A 17215-nucleotide genomic window follows, 5' to 3' on the forward strand; every position below is an offset into this window, starting at 1 on the left:
CAACAAACTGTGGAAAATTCTTAAAGAGATGGGAATACCAGGCCACCTTACCTGTTTCCTGAGAAACCTGTATGCAGGATAAGAAGCAACAGTTAGAACCAGACATAGAACAGTGGACTGGTTCAAAATTGGGAAAAGAGTACGTTAAGGTTGTATATTATCACCCTGTTTATTTAACTTATATGCAGAGTACATCATGCAAAATGTCAGGCTGGATGACTCACAAGGTGGAATCAAGATTGCTGGGATATAGATAGGTTTGCACTAAGTTTTCTTTTTTTGGCTGTGCCATGCAGCATGCGGGATCTTAGTGAAATGGAAGTGTGGAATCTTAACCACTGGACCACCAGGGAAGTCCCTGCACTAAGTTTTCAAATCGGGAAATGTAAGTCTTCTAACTTTGTTCTTTTTCAAGATTGTTTGGCTATTCTGGGCCCCTTGACTTTGCATGTAAATTTTAGGATCAGCTTGTCAGTTCCTGTAAAAGGCAGCTGAGATTTCAATAGAGATTGAGTTAAGTTGGTGTGGAGAGTATTGCCATCTTCTGGGTTGTTTTAATTGACAGATATTTTCTCCTGGTTATTAATCAGAGTATTCTTCTTTGTATATCTGTTAAATTTTTATTGGATGCCAAACATTGCATTGCGAATTTTACATTATTGATCTGGATTTCACTGAATTTCTTTAAAGAGTGTTGGATTCTTCCTGGCGATTTGGTTGTTACTCCTGGGTTAGCCTGATCATTTTGAGATTTGTTACAAGCTCCTGAATGGTGAGTAGCCTTCATTAGGGGCTGATTTAGGCTCACTTCTAAGACATGGCTCTTCTGGGTTCTCTACTGAATTTTCTGTGTATTCAGTGAAATCTCTCTAACTAGAGAGAATCTTAAAAAGATTTCTAGACCTGTGTGAGCTCTGGGAATTATTCCTGATTCCCTTTTCTGAGGGATTACAGGCCTGTGCTACCAATTTCCTAACATCTGAAAGCAGGGTTGTTTCTTATACTCATTGGAAAAGACCCTGATGCTGAGAAAGACTGAGGGCAGAGGAGAAGGGGGGCAACAGAGGATAAGATGGTTGGATGGTATCACTGACTCAATCGACATGAATTTGAGCAAATTCTGGGAGATGGTAAGGACAGGGAAGCCTGGCATTCTATAGTCCACGGGGTCATGAAGAGTCGGACATGACTGAGCGATTGAACAATCCAGTTTCTTCGTTGTTTGCAGCCAAAGGATCCACCTGACTTGTTTGTGGCCAGAATCGGAAGTCCTCTCTCCTTTGAACTCCGCATGTCTTTTGCCCATCCCTCTTCCGAAGTTCCGGTGGTTTGGATTACAACCGTGTGTGCATGTTTCACCTCCCTCATGCTCTGTGACCGTCTCAAGGCAGGGAGGCTCATCTTATACATATCTGCATCTGTAGGATGTCTGTTATAGAGACACGATAAGCACGTTTTTGTACTATGGTCTGCCCTGACCCTCTGCCTTCAAGTCACCTCACCTCACATCCCCAACCTTTAAAAAATTAATGCAATTAAAATTTTCCCTTTTTAAAATTTGAAGTATAGTTGACTTACAATATTATACTAGTTTCAAATGTACAACATAATGGTTTGGTATTTTTATAGATACTTACCATATTAAGTTATTTATAATATTATTGACTATATTCCCTGTGCTATAGATTACATCCTTGTGACATTTATTTTGTTGACTTTCTTTCTTTCTTTTTTTTAACTGGCCATGCCTCAGTATGTGAGATCTTAGTTCCTCACCCAGGGATCAAATCTGTGCCCCCTGCATTGGAAATGTGGAGTCTTAACCACTGGACAGCCAGGGAAGTCCCAAGGTTTTTATTAACTTTATATATATGTGTGTGTGTGTACATATGTATATATATACATATATAACTGGTTGTTTATATCTCTTGCAAGTGTGTGTGCTCAGTCGCTTCAGTTGTGTCCAGCTTTTTGTGACCCTATGGACTGTAGCCTGCCAGCCTCCTCTATCTATGGGATTCTCCAGGAAGAATACTGGAGTGGGTTGCTGTGCCCTCCTCCAGGGGGGTCTTCCCGACCCAGGGACTGAGCCTGCATCTCTTGAGTATCCTGCACTGGCAGGGGGATTCTTTACCACTGCGCCACCTGGGAAGCCCAGTTGACACTTCTTAATCCCCTTCTATCTGCCTATCCCCGCACGCCCCTCTCTTCTGGCAACCACTAGTTTGCTCTCTTTATCTGTGAGTCTATTTCTGTTTTGTTGTATTAGTTTTGTTTTGTAGATTTCATGAAGTAAAACGTACGGTATCTGTCTTTCTTTGTCTGACTTATTTCACTAGCATAATACCTTTCTGTTCCATCCATCTTGTCACAAATGGCAAGGTTTCATTCTTTTTTTTATGGATGAGTAATAATCTAATATCTGGCTAAGGAAATGGCAACCCACTCCAGTATTCTTGCCTGGAGAATCCCATGGACAGAGGAGCCTGGTGGGCTACAGTCTATAGGGTCGCAAAGAGCTGGACACAACTGAAGTGACTTAGCAAATATTCTAACATCTATCAATATCTATTTACGTATCACATCTGCTTTATCCATTCATCTATCGATGGGCACTTAGGTTGCTTCCATACCTTGGCAATTATAGATAGTGCTGTGTTGAACACTGGGCTGCATATATCTTTTAGAATTAGTGTTTTAGTTTTCGTTGGTCCAAGAGTGAAATTGCAGGATTGTATGGTAGTTCTATTTTTAATTTTTTGGAGGAAACTCCATACTGTTTTCTATCCTTAGAACACTGCTCCTCCCACTCCACCCAGAAGGTGCCACAGTACAGCGGGTCACAGTCCTTGTCCCACTAAGTCCCTGTGATTGGTCCAGGGGTGGCCATGAGACTCAAGGCAGGAAATGTCAGAATCCTACTTGGGAAGAGTCCTCTCGCTACTCTGGTGGCAAAGGGCCAAGGACAGAAATCTGGTGCTGCCTGCAGCCAACACTCCCACTGGAGAAAATGAAGCCAACACAGAGAGAGAAATGACTATGAAATGAGGAAGAGAAAGACACACACATACACGCATGCGTGCACACACAGACACACCACACACGCACGCACAGACGCACGCACACACACATGCAAAGGGGCTCAAATCTTTCAATCCAGGCAAAAAATGAGGTCAGGCCCTGTTTATTTATTAGTAAAATAAGCCAATTACTTATTTTATCCTTTTGGCTTAATTTAGTTCTGTCAGTTGCAAACCAAAAAACTTAACTAGTATAAGGCATCTCCATATATTTGCTAAATGGTAGAATTAATTTGCATACCTGCCTCATTCCCAATATAAGTGAGGTAACTTCTGGTAAGAACAAAGAAGATAAAATCTCAAAACAAAAATGGAGACTCAGGAATGTGAGAAGATAGTTGAAAAGAGAATGTGAAGCTCTGGAGCAAGAACATAAAGATATAAGTATGCTGGTCTATTGTTAAGTGAAGCCCATAAGACACTTGGGCTTCCCAGACGGTGCTAGTGGTAAAGAACTCACGTGCCAGTGCAGAAGACGACAGAGACGCTAATCCGATCCCCGGGTCGGGAAGATCCCCTGAAGGAGGGAATCACCACCCACTCCAAAATTCTTGCTTGGAGAATCCCCATGGACAGAGGAGCCTGGGGGGCTACAGTCCATAGGGTCACGAGGAGTTGGACTCGACTGAAGTGACTTAGCATGCGCGTATAAAGCATTCTATTATCTGCAGATCAAATTTGGCTTTGAGCTTCCAGGGAGCCAAAGCAAAAAGGGAGATGTAATAACTCAGCTTCCCTCTTCCAGAGATAACAAAGGGTACAAGTTTCTCAGGGGAAAGAATATTTTTCTGAGGCCAATTTCAGCCACATTTAAATAGCCAATGTCTGTAATGCACCTTGTATGTCTGGTTTTTGGAGTTGGGCCTAGGGAACAAGTGAGGTTGCCAAATTTAGTTCACTCAGTCAGCCTTGCCTTGACCTCTCAGTGCCTCTTGTCAGAGCTGATCACCCACTCATTTCTGAAACACTTACTTCACTTGGCTGGGAGCCCTCCCTCTCTGGGCTGACTTCCTCCCTACCAGCCTCTCTTGTCCTATGTCCATGGCTGTGTTTTCCTATCTTCCCCTGATCTCTGAATGGTGGCGGGCCCAGGCTCAATATCCAGACCTCTCCTCTTCTTTCCTCTCTCTGCCTCTATGGCCAAGTCCTCCTGTCCCTCTCCTGGACAACAGTCCCTCTTTCCACCCTGGGCCTCCAGGCTAGTCTCTACACAGCAGCCAAAGGGGGATTTTAAAAACCTCAATCAGGGTGACTTTCCTGGTAGTCCAACACAGGGGGCCCGGGTTCGATCCCCGGCCAGGGAATTAGATCGTGCAACTAAAAGTCTGTATACCTCAACTAAAGAGCCCGCATGCCGCGGCCAAAGCCAAAGATCTCATGTACCGAGACTAAGACCTGGGACAGCCAAATAAATTAAATTCAATAAATACATAAAAATGTTTAAAAAAACACACAAAACCCTGAGTCAGCTCCTCTCACCTCCTCTGCCACCTGTGTGCTCAGTCATGTCTGACTCCTGGCGACCCCATGAACTGCAGCCCGCCAGGCTCCTCTGTCCATGGAATATTCCGGGCAAGAATACTGGAGTGGGTTGTCATTTCCTTTCTAGTCCAGGGGGTCTTCCTGACCCGGGGATCGAACCTGTGTCTCTTGCATCTCCTGCACTGGGAGGTGGATTCTTTACCACTAGTGGTACCAGAGAAGCCCACCACCTCTTCTCCCTGACCAAATGAGATGCATGGGGTATAATAAAAGATAATATTTATCTCCCAATGTCCCTGTGAAATCCATAAGGAAACCTGTCTCTGCCCCCAGATGAAGTCTTGACTACCTGTGCCGTGTTTCCTCGGAGTGCTGGCCATTCTGACCATGGCTCTGAAGTCTTCCTGAAAGCCTCCTGTACACTTGACCCACGGGCTTGCCAGGATCTCAGGGAGCCCATCTCAAATTCCCCAGATTTAGGACTTGAAAGCAGCCCCCAGCCCCAGCCCCAATCTCATCACAGAATTCCCTTTTTAGAATCCACCTTCCAACCCTTCATAATCTTGAAGCAGACTGGGAATTTTGTGTTGGCAAAATGGGTTCTTCTATAACAATATCCTTTCACCCTTTCCATCATGTTTAGGGCAAATCCCAAGACCTTCCCACAGCCACTGGGCCCTACATGATCTGACCTCTGAGCCCCCACAGAAATTTAAAATGTCAAAATATCAAAGAATATTACAAATGATTGTATGTCAGTAAAAATTAAAACTTAACGTAAAGGCCTTTTAAGAAAAAATAGATCAGTAACCAGTAAAGAAAATTATAATCTAAGACTCCAGTGCAGAAGAGTCCCAGTGGAAGGGGAACAGATGGTCCTTATCTTATACTAGTTGTTCCAGAAAACAGAGAATGAGAAGAGGCTGCCCACTTTCTTATATGACTCCCAAACCAGATAAGGACAGTATCAGAAAAGGAAAAGTGCAGAGCATTTCAATCTGAACCTGGAAGCTAAATTATGATCTACTAGAATAAAATATCAGAGAAGGCAATGGCACCCCACTCCAGTACTCTTGCCTGGAAAATCCATGGACAGAGGAGCCTGGTAGGCTGCAGTCCATGGGGTCGCTAAGAGTCGGGTACGACTGAACGACTTCACTTTCACTTTCCACTTTCATGCATTGGAGAAGGAAATGGCAACCCACTCCAGTGTTCTTGCCTGGAGAATCCCAGGGGCAGGGAAGTCTGGTGGGCTGCCGTCTACGGGGTCGCACAGAGTCGGACACGACTGAAGCGACTTAGCAGCAGCAGCAGAATAAAATATAGGAGAAGGCCCCACCTCGGAGTAGGGTAAGGACTTAAGACATTCAAAAGGCAAACCCTCATGCAAAACCTTTATGGATCTGACTACATCAAAATTCAGGATTTCTCCGAATCAGGGACGCAGAGAACAGACTGCTTGTTGCCAAGGGGGAGGAGGATGGGAGAGGGTTGGATTGGAAGTTTAGGATTAACGGATGCAAACTGGTATGTATAGAATGTATAAGCAACAAGCTCCTACTATGTAGCACAGGAAACTATATTCAATGTCCTGTGGTAAACCATAATGGAAAAGAATATGAAAGAGGACAGATATACACATGTAAAACTGAGTCGCTTAGCTGTACAGCAGTAATTAACACACTGTAATTCAACTGAAAATTTAAGTTGAATTACAATGTAACTTTTAAATTGAATTTTCAATTTAAAAAATGAAAAAAATTAAGGATTTCTGTTCCACAAAGGCCCTCAGATAATATTGACAGACAGCTGGTTGCAATCTAGTGAATACAGAGCTCCTGCACAAGTTAAAAAAGAAAAGCCCAGAAGCATAATACGCGGCCATGAACAGAAACAAGCAGCTCACAGGATGAGCCCACAGGCAAAAAAGTAATGAAGAGCGGGTCAAAGAAGTAATCAGCACAACTCAGTTAAAATTACAATGAGGGCACTTCCCTGTCTGCCCAGTGGTTAAGGCTCTGTGCTCCCATGCAGGGGGTACAGACAGGTTCGATCTTTGAAGAAAGTGAACATGTTAGTCACTTGGTCGTGTCTGACTCTGCGGCCCCATGGACTGTAGCCCTCCAGGCTCCTCTGTCCATGGGATTTCCCAGGCAAGAATACTGGAGTGAGTAGCCATTCCCTTCTCCCGGGGATCTTTCCAACTCAGGGATTGAACCCAGGCCTCCTGCATTGCAAGCGGATTCTTTACCATCTGAACCACCAGAGAAGTCAATTCTTGGTAGAGGAATTATGATCCCACATGTGGCATGGCCAAAAGATTTTTTAATTTTTAATTATAATGAGATAGATACCTTTTTTTTTTTTTTTTTAACCAGGAGGCAGATAGAGGGAGAGGGACGCGGCAGGTACTATCTGCTTCTTCACAGGGTGTGAAGACCCTTTGGGATGGAGAGTCCAGAGATTCCTTTGAGAGATGGAGAAATACAGGCTGAGCAAGGGTAGGGGGATTATACCGAGACCATAGGGAGCCCTGCAGAGGCGGGACTTGGCCTGATCTCTGGACTCCCGGGCCTGGACTCTTCCTCAGCGTCCTGCCGAACTCTCCCCTCTGGAAGGAAGCTGGCCTTACCTAGAGCCTTCCTGGTCTGCTTTTGCCAGAGCCCTTGAGACAGGCTGAGGACTGGTTGCCATAGAGATAGTGGGCTGGGCAGTTCCAAGGTTGGCAGATGGGGGTGGGGGATGGGGCAAGAAACCAATATGCTAAACGCCCACCAACAGTTGGTCAGGACTTCTTCCGGGAGACCTGGGCATGACACACGGCAGCAGGCTCCGGGGACCGCCACAGGTCTGCTCAAGCTTCTCTCAAGCACCCCTTACGCTAAGCAGGTGAGAGGGGGCCCCGCGGGGGGACTGCCAACCGCCCAGAGGCAGGCTGGCTCTCTGGGGTGGGAGGTCAAGGTTGAGGGAGGCCACAAGATTGGAGCCAAGGCCCAGGAGAGAGTCAGGGAGGTCTGAGACGGGCAGGGACGTGGGGTGAAGGGGAGGATGATGCCTAGTTATGACTCTCAGGTTTCTGATGGGGCAGTTTTGGCAAATTGGGAGGATTTGGGTTTCAGGAAAAATGATGAGCTTTTCCCTCCTTGGCTTTGCAAGGCCAGAGCCCTCTGGGGCACTGAGAAGAGCTGTCCAGGGCCCAGAGGCAGCCCAGAGCAAAGGGGGCAAATCTGGGCTCTAGGACAGTCCACACGTTAGCTCCTGGCCCTGCTTCCCGGCTGTGTGACTTTAGTCAAGGGACTTCACCTCTCTGAGCCTCAGTGTTCTCATCTGCATGATGTGGGTGAGAGTGAGCAGGGACCTCATAGCATCCTTGTGTGTGTGTGTGTGCTTGTGTGTGTGCGTGCGGGCCTGTGTGACTTCAATGGCTCAGTCAAGCCTGACTCTCTGAGGCCCCATGGACCGTAGCCTGCCAGGCTCCTCTGTCTGTGGAATTTTCCAGGCAATCATACTGGAGCCGGTTGGCATTTCCTTCTCCAGGGCATCTTCCCGACCCAGGGATCAAACCCACACCTCTTGCGTTTCCTGCATTGGCAGGTAGATTCTTGATGACTAGAGCCCCCTGGGAAGCCCCATAGGGTCCTTGGGAAGGAAGGTTAAGTGAGTTAATGCAAGAAAGTCCTGGGCATGCAGCAGGTGCTCAGTGAATAGCACTGTTGCTTTTTAAGATTTATTTACTTATTTTTGGCTGCTCTGGGTCTTTGTTGCTGCAGGTGGACTTTCTCTAGTTACAGTGAGCAGGGGCTGCTCTTCCTTGTGGAGCTCGGGCTTCTTATCGCAGAGGCTTCTCTGGTTGCGCAGCACAGGCTCCAGGTGTTCAAGCACCAGTAGTTGCGCCGTGCAGGCTCAGAAGTTGCGGCTCATGGGCTCCAGAGCGCAGGCTCCTTAGTTGTGGCCCACAGGTACAGTGGCTCTGCAGCACGTGGGATGTTCCCGGATCAGGGCTCAAAGCCGGGTTCCCTGCACTGGCAAGCGGACTCTTAACCGCTAGACTGCCAGGGAAACCCACTGTTGCTATTTTAATATTAATAATTCAGGTCGTGATCTGTCAGTTCCCGTGATCTGTCAGTTCCCGGGGTAACAGTAGGGGTGCATAGGACTGTCCCTGGGCGACTGGCTCAGAGCTAGGCCTCCTCTCCTACCTTCGCCCAGAGGAGTCTTGGGAGCGGTGATGGTGTTATCCATGCCCAGAAGCAGAGGTCTCGGAGCGCGGGGCAGACACCAAAGAAGGACCGGAGGCTCAGAGGCCGGAACAAGAAAGGGCAAAGCTCTGCAGAAGCTGAGGAGTAAGTGGCTGTGGAGGGCCGAGAGGGATGCAGGGGGCCAGGCCCCACTGGGGGCCAGAGTTTGGGCCCTGACCCCTGCCCCCTGCCCTCTCCCTCCTCAGTGTCGTCCCCTCTTCTCCTCGGAAACCCTCCTTCCCCTTCCAGTGGGCCTGGGAGAGCTTCACCACAGATGGCCGGGCCCTGCATCAGCCGAGCTCTGTCTTGGCCCCTGGCCACCAGGCCCTGCCCTTGCCCCTGGCGGTCCATCACCACAAGTCCCGGCGCAAGTCCACGCCCGCCCTCCCGGAGGCCCACAGCTTCTGCTGGAAGACAGAGGAGCCGAACCTGGAGAGGAGACAGCACCTCAGGGCCTGCAGCTGCACCTCCATCCCTCCGGGCAGGGGGACCAGCCAGGAGCTGGAGCCGTCCGGGGAGGGAGGCTTGCAGTCGCCCAGGAAGTCCTCAGGGTCCGGGTTGGAGCCCGAGGAGTCTGAGCCGGAAGGCCTGGGAGCCGAGGAAGCTGAGAGGGGTCTGATTCCAGGGGAACTGCCCCAGCTCCCCAGGAGGGGGTTGATCTTGGAGGAGGAGCAGTTTTCAGAGGCCACAGAGGAGGCCGAGGACGGGGAACACCGGGCCCCCTGGAGAAGGAGGACCAGTTCTCGAAGAAAGGGGCGGAATTCTGGTGAGGAGGCCTGGGACGAGAGTGAAGTGCGGCGCCTGGAGAGTGTTTCCAGCTCCACCAACCTCCGAGAACCACAGAGGAGGAAGCCAAGGGCCAAGGAGCTGGAGGGGCCGTGGGACCTGGAGAAGCTGCAGAGGAAGCTGCAGCAGGAGTTGGACTGTGGTGAGTCCTGGGGTTCAAAGCCCAGGTTCCCCACAAAGTCACACAGCGTGGAGAGGGGCCGGAGCCAGTGACCTGGGCCAGGTGTTCAGACACGGCCAGGCTGGGCTTCAGGTGCGGGGAGGGATTGCCCAAGGGGACAGGAGGATCAATAGTCCCTGACTTCTCACTCTGTGGACAGGCCCCGAGAAACAGCCCTGGAAGTCTTTGCGGGCTGCTGTTCAGGCCTCCAACTGGAGCAGGAAGGCCCACCCCTTGGGAGATGATGAGACTTTTCTGTTTGCAAACTTCCCTAACCGCACCTTCCACAAACGACAGGAGGCCACCAGGTGAGGTGGAGAAGAAGGAGGGTGGGAGCGAAGCACAGGGACTAGAGAAGGAGCTAGTTCTCCAAGAGACACTCATCCATTCATCCTCTCATTCATCCCTTCATTTATCCACTCACTAGTCCTTCTGATCATCCAGTCATCCATCCATCCATCCATCCATCCATCCATCCCCTTGGCCAGCTGTTTATTGACATAAGACACTTCTCACTCACTTCTACCCATTCATTAATCTATTAGTTAAGTGATTAATGCAACATACATCGGGTATCTGCTCACGGGTACTCAAGATATAAAGGTAAAAAGACTTGGTTTCATCCCTAAGAAGCTCAAAGTCAGCTGGAAAAGGAAACAGATGGGGGGAAAAGGGACAATGGCAGAAGAGTTAGATCGTTACTATCCTTGGGGCTTGAACAGAGACAGTGGGAGCAGGAGGGAAGAACGGGGTGGGAGCTGCTGGCAATATCTAGGCAAAGGCTTGAACCAGGTGGTCATGTGAGTGAAGAGAGAATGTTTTATCTGAAAGGATATTTGGAGGCTGGCTTAGTGGGCCTTGGTGACCAGTTAGAAGTGTGGGGTGAGATCCATTCAGCATTCTGATAGCACCCTATGAGTCTCCCCCTGTCATCTCTGCTCGAGATCTTCCCATGCTCCCCAGCACCCCAAGGACAAAGCCCAGATCCCTTGGGAAGGTGCTGGGCTATCTGTCTATCCCTTTGCACAATGTGAAGGCTCCTCCAGGGAAGTTGCCGGATCTTTTTGATAACAGCCCCCATCTGGTGCCCTAAAAGGGTCTGCACAGAGTTGGTGCTCAATAAACCTGTGCTGAGTGTATGTTTGCATTTACCCTTCTGTTTGTCTACCTCTCCATCTTTCTATCTGACTATGATTCATGGTCTTTACTGGAAGGACTGATGTTGAATCTGAAACTCCAATATTCTGGCCACTTGATGCAAAGAACCAATTCATTGGAAAAGACCCTGATGCTAGGAAAGATTGAAGGCAAAAGGAGAAGTGGGCAGCAGAAGATGAGATGGTTAGATGGTGGTGTCACTTCTCAATGGACATGAATTTGCAAAAAATCTGAAGATAGTGAAGGACAGAAGAGCCCGGTGTGCTGCAGTCCAAGGGGTCACAAACAGTCAGACACAACTCAGGGAGAGAATGACAACAATTATGCATGAACTCACCCAAATTGAGTTTCCATCTATGTTAGGCACTGTTGTATGTGCTTGGGATACACTGGCGGTGAAGAGGACAGACAAGGAATCCTGCTCTCATGAGGCTTACATTCTATTTGGAAAGAAGGATAATCAATAAAGAAATGAACAAAACGTAGAGCTAGAGATGGAAAATCTCTGGGAGGTAGATGGGGTGCTAAGGTCTCACTTTCTCTGACCTTTGAGCAAAGACCTGATTGGCAAGAAGAACTGATCATCAGACCTGGGGGAAGGGTGTTTCAGGTGGATTAGGTTCTGTCTATTCAACCATCCACACCATTCATTCATTACACGCACGGATCCTCTCACCGTTTCTTTCTCTTTCCCATTCATTCATCTGTCTGTCCCTCAAACCAACAGGCGTTACTCTAGCTCCTACTAGATGTGGGGTGAGAGAAAGAAAGATCTGGGCCCTTCTGTCAAGGAAAGCTGCTTTGCAAGGGGAAGGTGAGGTCATGGGTATGTGTGCCAAGCTCCACAAGGCTGAAGACGGTCAGAGTTGGGGCACACCACTGGCTGGAATAGGCAGAAGGCTTCCAGGAAGAGTTGAGAAAGGCCTGAGCTGGGCCCGAGGGCCGAGCTCCCAGAGGCAGCCTCCATCCAATTCGACTTCCATGACAAACCCCATTCCCTAGGCCCCTGGCTCTCTGGACTGTGGAAATCTCTCCTTCTAGGTCCCCGTAGGCCCCTATCTACCCCTGGGCCTCCACGAGGCTCCTGTTCCCTGCAGACTTCTCCTACCCCTCTGCTTTTCCTCTCCCCTCACCCAAGAAACCTGCTGCGGGCCTGGGAGCTGCAGCAGCGGGAGGAGCAGCAGCAGGCCGAGGTGCGGCGGGCCCGGGAGCAGCGAGTACAGCATCAGGTGGCTCGCTGCCTGGCAGCCTACGCACCCAGAGGGAGCCGGGGGCCGGGGGCTGCCCAGCGCAAGCTGGAGGAGCTGAGGTAGGAAACCCAGGGTTGTGGGGGGCCTGGAGGGGAGAGCGCAGGGAGGTGGTGCTAAGTGTCAGACAGAAGGACCAAGGAGACCCTGTCCTCAACCCACCCATGGAGCTGAGCCCCCAGGACCATCCTCCCTGCCAGGCAGGCAGGTTGGGCCACTTTACAGATGAAGACACTGAAGCCCAGGAGGAAAAGGGGCTGGGACAAGGTCACCCTGTTATTTATTTATTTTTTGGCTTCACCTTGTGGTATGCGGGATCTTAGTTCCCTGGCCAGGGATTGAACCCAGGTCCCTGCAGTGGAAGCGTGGACAGCTGGACAGCGTAACAACTGGATAGCCAGGGAATTCTCAAGGTCACCTGGCTAATAATAACCATCCCAACAGCTGTCAAAGGCTCAAGTTTGAATTGTTCTACATGCATCATCACACTTTCAAATCTTGTTTTCTGATTTCAGATGCCAGGTGTGCATACTATAAAAATTCATGTATTACAGAGATAGTTGGTGGAGAATGTGAATAGTGCCTATGGTCTGAGTCCTGGAGACAGTTGTTCGTGGTCAGGGGCAGAGTCATCCATTTCATTTTCTTCTTATGTTTTGATCATAAAAAAGCAAATTAAGATTTAAAAGCAAATCTTTTTTGGACTCATAAGAATAGGTATTATCACCACTCCCATAATTTTACAGATGAAGGAAGCTCCAAGAGCTTAAATAATTTGTCAAAAGTCACAGGTGAGCATCAGTGCTGGGATTCCAACCCAGGCAGCCATTTGGCCACCATGAAGGGCCCAAATGCCCAGTCTCCAGATATAGTATACCAGGATCTTCCCCGCAAAGCCCAAGCTGGTGAACCAGATAACTCAAAGAAATATGATCACTGATGCCACTGACACTGAGCACCTCTAGGGTGCAGCTGGCACCAAGGCAGCCCTTCCATCTGGGGAGAAGCACTAGGTCAAGGGGAGTGGGGTACTGCTCAGAGACCAGGGGGTTTCTACCCTGCAATGGGGCCACTGAGGATCCAGTGGGGCTCCGATCACCTACTCTTTGAGGCTCAGCCATATCACCCCCAACTTTGCCAATGAGGAAATCCTTGATCAGTGAACCAGGAGATGCCTTCTCCCTGCTGGACTTCAAGTTCACCTTTTTTTTCTCACAAGGCAGGAACAGGAAGTCTCCCACTCCAGTGGCAGGGGTCAGTGAGAGGAGTGTTCCAAACACAATCCTTTCATTTTCTACTTGGGAGCAGATATTTCCCATGGAGGGTGTCTCAGTGCTTCCAGCCCTTGACCTTAGCTCTGTGCTGCATGCAAGATTCTGCTCTTCCTAGGAGGGAGGGCACAAAAGGCATTGCCCTGTAGCAGGGAAGCTCCAAACTTTCCTTTTATTCTGAGATAATAGGGCAAAAGCCCACTAACACGACTTCCTTTCTCACTTAGAGCTCCAAGACATGAGTTTCCTTTCAATTCTAACAGAAATAGCCTCAAGAACCACACAGGAAAAGTGTACGCGACATCACGGGCAAGACAGAGATATAGCTCAGGCTTCCCCCACCTCTGCTCCTTGAAACTGCTGTAAAATCCCCCCTTGAATATTGAAGACTCTTCTTCGCAGTGACTTCTGTTTCCGGTCATGGTTTTCAAGTCCATCTTTTTCTTGAATGGAGGAAGTTTCTTTACCTGGCGCATAGCCAAGGGTCCTGGCCCAGCAAGCCAGTGTGCTTTCCCGTGGGGCCCCGCACATTTGCCAGAGGCTCCCAGCAGAGGCTGAGTCTTGTATGCCTCTCCCCTCCTGCCCTGTCTCTGAGTGCTGCTGCCACAACCCTTGGCCTCTCTTGTGTGCTCGGCAGAAGGATGCCTGGTCCCGCGTGTGACGCGGTCAGAGGACCCTTCTCACTCACGGCCAGGACTCGCAGCTTGTAGAGCCGACAGATTTCTGACAAGTGCACCAACTGCGTTTTTGTAAATGGGATCGTGCTTCTCCAGTGGAATCTGGATCTTTCTGGGATGTGTTCTTTCTCTTGCAGATTGTTGTTGATTTTCACTCGCTAAGTTGTGTCCGACTCTTTGCAACCTCATGGACTGCAGTACTCCAGGCTCCTTTGTCCTTCACTATCTTCTGGAGTCTGCTCAACTCATATCCATTGGGTGGGCGATGCCATCCAACCATCTCATCCTCTGTTGTTCCCTCCTCCTTCTGCCCTCAATCTTCCCCAACATCAGGGTCTTTTCCAATGAGTTGGCTCTTCACATCAGGTGGCCAAAGTATTGGAGCTTCAGCTTCAGCATCAGTCCTTCCAGTGAATATTCAGGGTTGACTTCCTTTAGGATTGATTGGTTTAATCTCCTTGCTGTTCAAGGGACTCTCAAGAGTCTTCCCCAGCACCACAGTTCAAAAGCATCAATTCTTCATTTGCAATACATTTCTTTAGTTCCACTGTCCCATTTTCTAAACTATTGGCTTACAAGAAGCACAGAGAATTCTGGCAAGCTTGTACTGAACCCAGGGTCCAGAGCGTGACCTTGCCCAAAGCCACAGCCAACAGTCACAGCTTCTCCTCACAGGCAGAGAGGGTGCAGGGGTGGACGCGGGGAAGGCAGGGCTGTGCACACAGACGTCCAGCTGCTCAGAAGCCAGTGCTGGCCCCTCTTCCTCGGGGATGGCTGGGAGGATGGGCGAGCCTGGCACGGTCTGCCAACCCAGGCTCCGTGCTCAGCCCCTCACTTCCCAACTGTGCAACCTCAAGTCCCTTGTCCCTCCTGAGCCTCAGGCGTGTCATGGACAAAACGGTGGCAGATGATTCTCACTCCATTCACGTCAGGGGGAATCCCAGCCGAAGACGGAAATGAAATGGCTTTGTAAAGCTAAGGGCGGGAGGACAAACAGGAAGTCCTTAGTGAGGGCTCATCAGTGGGGATGGTGCGAGTCCACGGTCAGCTGCCCAGAGGCCCATCTTCCCTCAGGCGCCAGGAGCGACAGCGCTTTGTTGAGTACCAGGCAGAGCTGCAAGGCATCCAGCATCGGGTGCAGGCCCGGCCCTACCTGTTCCAGCAGGCCATGCAGGTGAGGCTGGCACCTGGGCAAGTGTGTGGGCTCCCTGAGAGCAGAGCTTCTCACCGGCCGAGAGGGTAGGGAGATGAGGCGGGAGGGGCCCCCTCAGTTTGGACCCTTGAAAAGCCCTGGGACCCCCTCAGTAATCAGAGTCTCACTGTGTGCTCGGGGCAGCCCAGGTGAGAGAGGGGACCCCTCTGCTTTCTCCTCAGGCTAACGCCCGGCTCAACGTGACCCGGCGCTTCTCCCAGGTGCTGTCGGCACTGGGACTGGATGAGGAGCAGCTGCTGGCCAAGGCGGGCAAGAGGGACATGGAGGGCGCCCCCAGGAGGCACAGGTGAGGCCCAGCTGTGGGGAGATAGGCCACCAGCACCCTGCCCCACGGGGTCTCACTCAGCTGCCGCCTGCCCAGGGGCCTCCCCCGCAGCCGCATGGGTCCACCCTGAATTTAGACTTCCGTCCTGCCCTGTCCACTCCCTGGCCAGAAGGACTCAGTCTAGCTTTCGCAGTCAGCAGGGCCGTCCCCAGGCCCTGTCCTCAACATCACCTGAGAAAGGAAGGGCCAAGGTTATTTCCCCACAGAACGCTTACACTTCAGAACAACTTGGTGCAGAGCAGAGGTTATCAGGCTTGGGGGGCGGGGGTAGTCTCCCGCTCAGGGTCTCAGAGTGTAAGAGCCACATTTGAAACCACCGACATTGGTGATGAAGGCCTTGCCCCCCCTACAGCCCTGGTCTCCTTGGTTATGGGGGTGGGGAGTTGCAGAGCCCAGTGGTCTCTATCTGTGTCTTCATCTTTAAGGAGCCACAGGTCAGTGGGGGCGAGAATGGAGCCCTCTTCTCAGAGTCCTCCAAAGATGGAACCCACTGGCAGCCAGGCTGACCAGCACTTCGCCCCAAATCCAGACCAAGAGTTGAGTCCCTGAGAGAAAAATTAAATGCTTTGTGGAAAATACAGTGTGGGATTTCTGGCGGTAGTGGGAAGTGGTTGTGGGTTGGGAGCAGGCAGTGACAGGTGGGTATGCAGCACGCTTGGCTTGTGCTCACATCCCCCAGGAACTCTGGCTGTTCCGACGGCCCCCGCCCAGTACAAAGGGCTCTATCTCTGCCCAGAGGAGTGAGTGGGGCATCTCCCAAGAGCAACAGCTGCAACGCCTACCAATGCTGGGTCCTGGAAATTCAAGAGTGAACAGGACAGAATGCCTTCCGCCTTTGGGAACGCCCAGTCCTGTGGGGGAGGGGGCGGGCCTTTAAGAGGGCGCATAATCACACGCTAACAGATGGGCTGGCAGATCGAGCAACTGGCAAGTGGGGGTGTCAGGAGGAATTGTGTGAACTGAGCTTTTACACTTAAGTAACTACAAGTTACAGTCTCCTCAAAGGAAAAGAAAAGCTCACACACACACGGATGTGCCAAATTTTGCATTCAATTTCAGGGGGTTTACAGATACACAGAAGCTCAACTCGACCTCCGGGGCAGTCACAGAGCTCAGGTTAAAAAACCCAATCCAAGGAGCGTGGCAAGGCAGCGTTGGCAGACAATACTAGATGTAGGAGTTGGAAGGAAGCTGGACTGTGGAGCTGGGGGTCTCTGGAGGAGAACATGCTAAGTCGTTTAACACCTGATGGAGCCACGACCCCAGGCAGTACACTAGGAGGACGCCTACTGGAGAGGTGGGCGCTGCCCAGGGAGAGTCCGTGATCCAGTGAATATCCGAAATTGAGGGTGTGAAAACGGAGGGAAACCGGGAAGGGGCTTCCAGCTCTGGCGATCCTGGCTTGGATGGTCCCTAGGTCCCATTCTGGGATACAGTCTTCCCCAGACCCAGTCGCGAACCTTGAGGCGCGCACGCGCAGTCGACCCACCGGCTTAAAGACCGCTACCCCGGCTCTGCTGGCTGCGACTGCGCAGTCGGGTTCAGATCCCGGCCTTCCCATGAGCCTTTGGGGCGGGC

The 17215-nt window shown here is 50.5% G+C and overlaps 1 protein-coding gene and 1 long non-coding RNA gene across 3 annotated transcripts; both read left to right on the top strand.

The window, feature by feature from the left end:
* Nucleotides 1-594: 594 nt before the first annotated feature.
* On the top strand, nt 595-1563 carry LOC133241470 (uncharacterized). Its single transcript, XR_009734602.1, has 2 exons — nt 595-772; nt 1229-1563. It is a non-coding gene; the product is annotated as an uncharacterized LOC133241470 (long non-coding RNA).
* Nucleotides 1564-7267: 5704 nt separating this feature from the next.
* Nucleotides 7268-17172, top strand: TSGA10IP (testis specific 10 interacting protein). Of its 2 annotated transcripts, none has more exons than XM_061407017.1 (8): nt 7268-7451; nt 8772-8905; nt 9007-9728; nt 9907-10054; nt 12043-12213; nt 15174-15273; nt 15474-15598; nt 16697-17172. In XM_061407017.1, the coding sequence occupies exons 1-8, from the start codon at nt 7305-7307 to the stop codon at nt 16806-16808; spliced, it is 1659 nt and encodes a 552-aa protein (XP_061263001.1). In that variant the 5' UTR covers nt 7268-7304; the 3' UTR covers nt 16809-17172. The 2 variants fall into 2 exon arrangements, with proteins under 2 accessions (XP_061263001.1, XP_061263000.1); XM_061407016.1 differs by having other exon boundaries at nt 7269-7451; nt 16063-16790.
* The last annotated feature ends 43 nt before the right edge of the window (nt 17173-17215 follow it).

Source organism: Bos javanicus, chromosome 29 (genome assembly GCF_032452875.1).
Source record: "Bos javanicus breed banteng chromosome 29, ARS-OSU_banteng_1.0, whole genome shotgun sequence".
NCBI lineage: Eukaryota > Metazoa > Chordata > Mammalia > Artiodactyla > Bovidae > Bos > Bos javanicus.

Bases quoted from the DNA above. Each gene is read 5' to 3' on its own strand.
- TSGA10IP (XM_061407016.1), top strand. From the start codon at position 7,305: ATGGGGCAAGAAACCAATATGCTAAACGCCCACCAACAGTTGGTCAGG. The intron at 7,452-8,771 runs GTGAGAGGGGGC...ACCTTCGCCCAG, and splicing joins GCACCCCTTACGCTAAGCAG to AGGAGTCTTGGGAGCGGTGA. The intron at 12,214-15,173 runs GTAGGAAACCCA...ATCTTCCCTCAG, and splicing joins CGCAAGCTGGAGGAGCTGAG to GCGCCAGGAGCGACAGCGCT.